The sequence below is a fragment of the Phoenix dactylifera genome, chromosome 5, assembly GCF_009389715.1.
Source record: "Phoenix dactylifera cultivar Barhee BC4 chromosome 5, palm_55x_up_171113_PBpolish2nd_filt_p, whole genome shotgun sequence".
Taxonomy (NCBI): Eukaryota; Viridiplantae; Streptophyta; class Magnoliopsida; order Arecales; family Arecaceae; genus Phoenix; species Phoenix dactylifera.
Genome location: NC_052396.1, coordinates 8,277,081 through 8,286,662, shown reverse-complemented (window position 1 = coordinate 8,286,662; position 9,582 = coordinate 8,277,081). Strand labels below are relative to the sequence as shown.

Here is a 9,582-nt window from a genome sequence, read left to right as displayed (position 1 = left end):
CGTTCAGTGTTCTAGGGGGTCTGTGACTTGGGATTGCCGGCAGAGACTTAAATAATTTGTTTAAGGGATGAGACCTCCTCTGAGAGGTCCCATCCTCTCCTTCCTTCCTTGCTTCGAGACTGTCAGCCCCCCCCCCCCGATCTCAGGCGCGCCGGAATCGGCTGCCAGCAGGGGTTGAGGCGGCTCCAGGTTTTGCATGGCTGGGGGCCCCTCAGTGAGGTCCCATCCCCCTGCCCTCTTAGCTCTGGGAGCTTCCAGGTGCCCCCCTGCTCTGCCGTTGCGTCTGGCCTTGCCACGTGGGGCATGAGGTGGCCCTCCCCTGTCGGCCAGTTGTGGCCTTATCCTTTCTCTTCTCAGCATGAGGTGGCAACCTCTTCCCGGTTGTCACTCTGATAGTACTGCCCACAGTAAAAAAATTTGGGCCCAAACCCCTAACTGGGCCTACTTCTTATTGGGCCTAGTAGGTTGTGGACCCGGACATTACAATAAATCTCATCATTTAGAAGTTTATCCCAAGCAAATATAAGATTGAAGAATGCATCCTTAGGACTGCTCGGAAGCAACCGAATCAAACGGGAACAATCCAAACATCCTCCGAAGATATTACTTAAATTTTTTTTAGCTGAGTCTAAAATCCTTCCAGTGTACAATGGATATGAAACAAAACATATGCCAGAACAAATCTTAACCTAATTCCCCCCATTTATAACTCTAACGCCCAAAATCTAAACCCATTCAAATCCAAAATTAAATACCATAAATCCGATCACAAACCCTACAATCAACCAATAGTCAAATAAATCCTTAATCCTTATTGCAGCATTTCTAATTTACATGAATCTGAAAACAAATCTACCCTAATACCATTTATAATAATCATGAATCTCATTAAAAAAAAAAAAAGCTCAAAAATATTATTTAAATTTCAACGTCCTATACAAGCACCCAAACACTATCCCGAAAAAAAGCACTAACACAAACCATGCAAATATTCTAGACAAGAATTACGCGAAACCGCATGCAATCAAAGATCTTGCTGCCGGTACGAGGATCATTTGGATGGGCGATGGAGTTTGAACTGCCAGCACAAGGACCCTACAAATTATTGAACATTTAATGTCCGAAAGCAATGGATTGAACTCAAGCCTACTTGCTTGCTTAATTTTTTTTTTGTACAAAAATTAAGCTGGTCTAAACCAAGTTGGCATCGAGCATTTGACTAATGAGGGGAAGTGTGGTCACGAAATCTACGAAAAGATTGCGATACGATTAACACAAGATGCTGTCCTTTTACGAAGCGTGGCACACTGCCCAACCCCAACCAGACAGCCACCTAACCCGTCACACAGCTTGTCCCCCATCCCACCACCACCTCTTCTTCGCTTTACTTTATAAATTTGTGCTGATTTCGAGGTCCGGAAAGAGAAATAGTTGCCCTACCCCTCTAGAACGAGACCATGCAATATATCTATGTAGTTAGCCCGCGGTCCCTCTAAAGACCCTTCTCCCACCATCAATCATATCCTGTAACCTGTTTTGGAAGAGCACCAAATTATAGCTCTAGATATAGTAGGATAGTACACTACAAAACCTTATATAGCATGGTTAGTACTCAGTACAACTGTGCTACATGTGAATGAGACTGCAGCGCTCTTAACTTCAAATCTGGCCATCAGCATAAGAAACATGATCTTCCCCCTAATTTTTTGGTGGTTATAACATGATCTCCCTTTAGATTTCATATCTTGGTCCAAGCGTACAGCAATCGGGATTGCACTACTCTTCCAGTTCTGTTCTTAAGAGTAAATGGTCTTCAACCTCTTGGCTGTGTGGATGAACCCCACAATAACCTGCATCTCATCCAATTGCTTTTGCAGTTGGGAGAAAAGAAACAAGACCATAAATGCTTGAGAGTTCCAAAAATACAAAGGAAAAAAAAGAAACTGGGAAAAGTTTTTTTTTTTGCTAAAGAGAAAAGTTTATTTGATAAGGCAAGCAAATAAAGCCCAAATGGTACCTGAGAAAGGAAATGGTGCTGCACACCATGAACCAGTTGTTCCTTCGATGGGTTGGGATTGATGCTCGCCTGAAATACCGTTGTGCATGCTTGATGTTACTCTGCCAAAAAAAAACACATCTTCCACAAGACGCTATGACAGGGCCAGGAGGTCTGAAATATACCAGATTGAAGTGCCTCCAATATCTCCACAAGGTGGCAGTCCCGAGTTTTGCCAAGTTCACCCTCTGTCAATAATCTACGAGGTGTAAGCACTAAGCACAATCTTTCGATACACAATCCAATCTACAAAGTCTCTTATAATCAAGACCGGGGATATCTTTAGCATTATGCGATTCTATAGGTGTTCCTGTCGTTACATGATGGAGATTTGATGATACATATTCATGTCAACATATTTTGCTGACTTGTTTATCTAAACCTGGTAATTCAGCTAAGCAATCAAGGCTATGATGATTGCACAACAGCACCAGCTACGGATAATGACTCATCACTAACGCTACTATACTACAATAAAGGACTCATGCGATCAAATTCATCATTCATATAATTTCTCACCATCTGAGGCTTGTAACTGTGGATGTCTCGATAGATGCCACGGTTATTCGACTTGGCTGAAGATGTCCAAGGCCTGGTATGCCGAGCCCTGGGCTTTGTTGGTTTGTGGACCTCTACGCTACCTGCCCACAAGCAATAATTTATTAAACACATGCGACGAACAGGTTTCATTACTCATTACTTAAATTACATGTCTAATTATTGCTCCTTAGCCTGACAATTAATTATCAATCAAAGCTTAAAACCTACTATAATCAATATCTTTCTCTCCCATGTCAGAGCTGCTGCAGAAAGAGTTATCACAGTCGTCATCATCATCCTCATTACCAGTTGGAGCTTCTAAAACACTCAAGGCATTCCTCTGCAGCTTTACCTCCACCCCATTCTTGAGGACCTGACATCGGCAAAGATTATGCCTTGCATGAAATTATAACCAGAGGACAGAATATCGGACATCTGAGGTATTTAAAAAAAAATTAAAGCAACCTAGAGTCCTAAGGCTCTCCTAACTACAGATAGTTAGGATCAAACCATGATACAAGATACATAAATTCTTTTTACAGCATAATCTAACAAATCTTTTCCCCGTTCTTCCCAAGTTATTGACATAGATGGTATATTAAGAAACGTAATATTGAAATCAAGCCTGCACAATTTTTTTTACACAGGGTTGAGCGGCCGAATTCTAGGAGAAATACCGAAAAACATTAGTGGAAAAGCACAATCATCTAATTAGCGAGCATCTGACATAAAGTCACCAAGGCCTTTTTTCAGAATATCCAGAATAGTTGTTTTACATGACCGACTTGTCTCTGCAAATTATACTAGTGGATGCGTCCTCAAAGAAAGTTCTTGGGACAACAGTTTACTTGTCAATGCTAAAAATATCAAATTATTGCCATGACTCTGCTAAAGAGTTTCTGATTAGGACTCAGAGGGACTCATCAGCTCTCATCACAAGAAGATAAATGGAAGACATAGAAATAGCTTAAAGAAAGTTAAAAAAAGTCAAGCCAATACAGCTGAGAAACAGTTCTATTACCAGCCAATGCCAGCCGCCAAGACCGACAGCTTTCTTTACGACACCTTGCAGCCCAACCAAAACTGACTTCGTCCTGTTGTTACCAGTAACGATGACTTTGGTGTGCCTAGGAAGTACTGAGAGCTCTTCATCTCCACTTTCTTCCCGAGACGAAGATAGAGCTCGAGACAAACACAACTCAGCCTCCATTAGTTGCATATACCTATCAATTGATTTCCAATCAATACAGTACAAGATTATATTAAAGATGTGAACAAAATAACTCAATTAATAATAACAGTACCCAAAAGCTACACATTATTCCATGAATAAAGAAGTCCATTTCCAAAGCAATACACAAAATACAAATTGCTGCAACAAACATATCATCGCTCCAATTAAATCTTTCGGTATAATTAACAAAAGAATAACTGAAACAAAATTTCTAGCCAATTCAGATTTGGTGATCCTGCATGTGAGAAGATCAGAAATGTCTAAAATCACAATCATCAAGGCAATAATTAGATGCAAATCTACCTTCAAATATGGTGCAGGGGCCCGCACCAAAATATCTGCCCGGCTTACAGATTATTGAGGCAACCAGGTCAAAGACAGCTATGAAGTGGTGCGGTGCTGCAGAATTGACATTGCTACAGGGCTCAATCCTAAATGGGAATAAGAAATATCTAAGACTACTAGTATCCACCACCATACAATTATTGTTTATATGCGTGATGATTGTGACCGACCAATCCGAGAGCAATTAAGCTGCCACTACTGTATCAAAGCCAAAACCGACAACTTTTATCCTGAAAGAAAAGGAAAAGTAAATTTACCTGACTATATGCCTCCCTATATCAAATTTGCTTCAAAATACTCCAATCCACACCACTGTTACCGCCTGTGACACAAGAAATTTCATAAGCTCATGCTCGGTGTCGCTAGAGAATTTGGAAAGTAAACAATTGAAAGAGTTTGCAAACCCATTACCTACTTTTTTAATATAAAATTTTCAATTCCATTAGATTGAATAAGAAAAATAAAGAAAGTTTTCTTTTAGTAAATCAAGCAGTACTTTGAGATCTAGCAGGAATTGGCAGTGCAATCCTCAATTTACTGTTAACATCAGTTTTTAAAATTACTATCCACTTCACTATAAGGATCTAACAGAAATCAAAAGTAGAAATCATGAAACTTTAATTATTGCAATGAAATGGTAGGTTCCACTGCATGCAATCGAATCAAAATACTGGCAGCAAATGTACTGATAAAAATTGCATCTGAACCAGAAAGAGACCATCTTGAAGCTACATGCCAGCTAGAAATGAATGGTGAGTGACTAAAGTAAAGAAAAGTTCTCACCTGCACTTATTCACTATTCTCCAGACCAGATTCCTTCCAGAAAATCCTCTTATCTGTCAGATCAAGGGAAAAAAAAGAAAATTTTAATCCAAAAAGCAAAAAAGAAAAGAAAAAAAAAAGCAAACACACATTAAAGCTTTGCTCAGGAATCTGACAGGAATATCATTCGACCAAACCAAAGAAAAGTTGCATACAAACCACAAGCCTTATCCAATTAATCCTCCTCTCCACCTCGCCGATCCCACAAACCCACAGATCTCGCTCAACTCTAGCATCCAAAACCAAATCCATTAGTTCCAAATTCACCTAATTCTCGTAAAGAAAAATAGAATAAAAGAAATCTATTCGAATCCAAACTTGAACAGCTTAAGGAAACGGATCTCAAAAATTCTTGAATTCGATATACCATTACGCAATGCTCCGATTCGGAAAAGCAGTGCAATGACTCGACGGTAAATTTCGGAATGCGGGGTTTTAAGCCGCGGAGATCTCAAAACCGGCGTTTTCCGCCGCGAGAAGATGGATTCCGTGCTCCAACCCGTCGCAAAACCACCAGATCTGAGGAAATGAGACCACTGGAGAGAGTGAAGAAGAAGACTTGAGGTAGAAAAGGATAGGGTTTCTCGGAATTTTGGGAGGAGGAAGGAGAAGGGTTTCAGGGCGAGAGGAGACCAGGAGAGAGAGAGAGTACTCTAAACGCTGTCCAACTGCCAAGAGAGTAAACGCTTAAACGAGGTGGGAGTGGGGGTTACCGGCTTTAACGTACGGCCTTCGCCCGTTGCTAAAGACGGAGCCGATCTCAAGCCGATCTCAAGCTATAAACTTATCTTGGCTTAATAAAATTAAAATTAAACATGCACGAGGCTGGGAGAGGAACCAAATCACACCCAGTTGTTGAAACGTTGTGGGGCCCGCGTGACAGTGAAAGAAGGGTCTGGATTGGGTGTCCAGATTTGGTGTCCTCGGATTGGGCTCTAGCACAGCATACTGACAGCTCACATACTGATTAACGATTGATTAATTATCTAGCGAGCAGAAATGTTGCTTTCTGCGGGTATTACTTTGAGCTCGAGGAAGGACATCGATTAGCTTAAGATCAGAAAAGAAAAAAAAAAGAAACATGGAGAGAGAGAGAGAGAGAGAGAGAGTTGCTGCCATTTTTAAAAACTTTTTTGCATCTAGGGTTTTTTACAAGTTTATGTCCGATCCATCAAAGTAGGTTTCCCTACGTTATTGTGCACTTTATTTTATATTTAATGCAATGTTGTATGAAATATATAGGGATACATGGGGCATAAAAATTGAATTAATTTGTAAAATTTATGTATCTTCCATTTATAATGGATTGTTGAAAGTATGTTACTTGAAGGGGATAAAAATATCTTATGTGCATGTATAGATGCTTTTATTCGAAGCTCGTAGATATAAGCTAGTATATTTTATTGAGTTTAAGATATATTTTATCAAAAATTATGTATTTTACATTTACTTTATTCGCTCTTCTATGTTCTATTTGTGTTGAGCATGTAAAAAATGTGTTGTTTCTTTATCTATGGTGTTAAGCTTGAGAACAAGTAATACCGATAACTGAGAGTAGATAAGACCTACAATTTGGCATCAGAACAGATTGAAAAACTATGAGATATTTTACATATGCATATATCTAAAAGATCACGTTATTTATTTAAATACTTAGTTATTATATACAAAGCAAGATATTTAAAGCCAGTAAAACTCCAAGCATCTATTACGTTGAGAGAGTAGGTAAGAGACGAGCAATATGAATGAATCAAAAAGCCTATTAATTTTGTAATCTAAAGACTTATTGAACAGAAAAAATCTCATTTTGGATGAATTGCATATCATGATATTTTGTGACCTTTTTTATATCAAATTCAAACTTTATAAATTAATAGCTATGTAACATACTCCATCTAGCACGACATTCGAAATTTATCTTCCCTCCATGCCTGATCATAAATAATAATGATGTACATGCATATGGACCAAATGTATTTTTTATACATTCATCTCTAATGATCAAATCGACTAATTTTGGTCAACTTCTAAATAATCTTTTAGCCTTTAATCTATTTTCTTCTAAGTATTTCCATATACTAAATATTTTTAAGCATTTGCATAAGCTATCAACAATTTCAATATTAGGAACCAACAAAAAATATGTCATTCAACCATAACTCATTATTACATGACCATTAACTATTTTTGGAAAGAAAATAGTGAGAGGATGAGGAAGAAAAAGAAAAATTCGAAAGCTCATCTTCAGCATTTATAGTGCTGGTCATTAGCAAAGCACATTATCATATCAACGATTATTTTTTTAGTAGACATCAAGCATTAATTTATCATATACTTAGTTTACGCATGAGGCAGAAATAGAAATTCTCTACTTATAATATTATTTTATTTGAGTTAATTTTAAGGGTACTTGCAATATGCCAATTAGTTCATCATGTACGTGCATGATCATATCTGATTGTTAGAAAATGAAAGATAATTAGGAGAAAAAATAGCTAGTCGGAATAGTAATAAATGAGAAGAGGAAAAAGATTCATCCTAAGATATTATCTTTTTAAAGAATGATTCATCCTCATAAGGTATAGGAGTTGCTTGGCAATCCAAGATATAATAATCCTTTCATGAATCACGCATGTAATAGATGGTACTCAAACTTGAATTGTATTACAATGGTCACCCAAAACTCAAAGGGAGGGTTTTAAAGAATTTAGAACAGATAAGGCTCAAAGCTTCAATTAAAAATTCCATATAGACACCCATAATTATAGGAAAAAACTCCCACACCTTCCTTCCAAATAAGGAATTATTAGCTCTTAATAGAATAAATGGCTAGCACATTGAGCCAATCAAGTCATCATGAAAATAAGGTGATCTTGTAGAGGAAAAAAAGATAAAGTCATGTGATAAAATTACGTCAAATATATCTTGTTAGATTGATATACTTAAAATCATGAAATATAGGATGAGCTAAATAGGCACATGATAACTGGTATATATATAGAGAGAGAGAGCACTCACTTGCATGCATTATGAGTTTATAACATGATATTCTTGTGACCACAAAGTGGCTAGCCTCATTAAATCACGTGTGACATCACACTTCAAAAATTCAAAATTTCTAAAACACCCATAGAAATTTTAAAGTATACCAAAATCAATAAAAGTATCTAACATTTAATATAAATGTATTCTTTTAGCAGGCTTTAATTTTGAAGATTAAGGGTGGATTAGTTAGAAGAAAATGAGTAGAACAGGAAAAGCACTAATTTTGATTTCATTAGTTAGTTTCAAGGGAATTTTGCAGGACTAGCAAGAATTCACTTTATTTTATTTTTGAAAAAACAACATAAAATCTATTGTAAACTTTGTGTGCCCACTATATTTGTGATCTTGTGATATGGATGTGTATGTGCATCTATAAGTTAAATATGTGCTTTCATTTAAAAGCTTGGTTATAATAGTCTAATAAAATTCAAATCAAATTATGAGATCAAATCATTAGAAAATATCACAAGAACTAAACTATCCATGATATCACAAACCATAAAATGAAATTACATATGGTCATACATCATAGTAGCCAATCAATATCATCCATATCTATCTATATGTACATTTACTTTAAGGCCTCAGTAGCATCTTTGATTCTTTTTTGGCTTTCCTTCTAACAAGTTATGTCATTTCTTTTTGTCACCTTGAACTTATCTCTTTTGATTAGTTCTATAATGAAAATTGCTATAATAACATAATAATTCTGAGAAATACATTAGAGACACCACTGTCAAGGTTCAAGCTTTAGACCTTCTAACATGTGAGAGGTGCCAACTTGATGGAAATTTCAAAAAAGAAAAAAAATACGTAAGCAATCTATACCTTTTTTTCTTGATGCTTTAGTATGTAACACTTCTTTCTTAGATTTGATGATGTATACTCTTTTATCTTCTCTCTATTGACAATAGAAATTTTTCTAAAAAATGTTATAAAAATTGAAAGAGATAATTTATGATATCTTGAGGTATGTATCCCGGTATGGCAATAAATATAATCTTAAACAATTCCTGCTCCAAATCTCATGTATCCAACCTAAATGCTGGTTCAGTAGCAGCAAACCCTTTAATTTTGTCAGCTAGGCCATTTCCGTCAGTTCACAAATAGCCGGCGCCTCACGTACTCCATCCACCGTCGGCTCGCCGAAGCCGAGCCGAGCCACCAAACATCTGACGGTGGAGCCCACGACAGCGACACGTGTACCTCAAACCAGCTGTCGGGATCTAATCCGCTAAGACAAGTAAGTGCCCTCAATCGGAGGAGATCTGAGAAAGCAGCCGACCCCCGACTCCACTCCACCGCGGGCCCCGCAAGTCGGTGAGCGGGTGCATTATTGGGTTCCGGTAATCGAGTCTCCGGGATGAAAGCAAAGTAGCGGAATAGTTTTGGGTTGGGGGGCGGGGAGGAGTGGGCCCTATCTTTCTATAGGACGGATTTGAAGTCCGAGGTCTGGAGTCCGGATGGCAGCTGGCGGGCATTAAAAAAACCTCGTCCGTTTCCCGGATTCAAAATAAATTAAATTAAAATTAAATATGAA

At 37.7% G+C, this 9,582-nt stretch overlaps 1 protein-coding gene across 6 annotated transcripts; it reads right to left on the bottom strand.

Annotated features, from left to right (window-relative positions):
• Nucleotides 1-1,532: 1,532 nt before the first annotated feature.
• On the bottom strand, nt 1,533-5,685 carry LOC103710367. Of its 6 annotated transcripts, none has more exons than XM_017843610.3 (10): nt 5,365-5,685; nt 5,153-5,226; nt 4,959-5,011; nt 4,433-4,497; nt 4,134-4,229; nt 3,618-3,819; nt 2,825-2,969; nt 2,576-2,697; nt 2,018-2,244; nt 1,533-1,868 (listed from the first exon to the last, which is right to left on the bottom strand). In XM_017843610.3, exons 6-10 carry the CDS (start codon nt 3,813-3,815, stop codon nt 1,814-1,816), a joined length of 747 nt encoding a protein of 248 aa, XP_017699099.2. In that variant the 5' UTR covers nt 3,816-3,819; nt 4,134-4,229; nt 4,433-4,497; nt 4,959-5,011; nt 5,153-5,226; nt 5,365-5,685; the 3' UTR covers nt 1,533-1,813. The 6 variants fall into 6 exon arrangements, with proteins under 6 accessions (XP_017699099.2, XP_008794274.2, XP_017699098.2 ...); XM_008796052.4 differs by having other exon boundaries at nt 4,134-4,261; nt 5,157-5,226; XM_017843609.3 differs by having other exon boundaries at nt 5,157-5,226.
• Nucleotides 5,686-9,582: the final 3,897 nt, after the last annotated feature.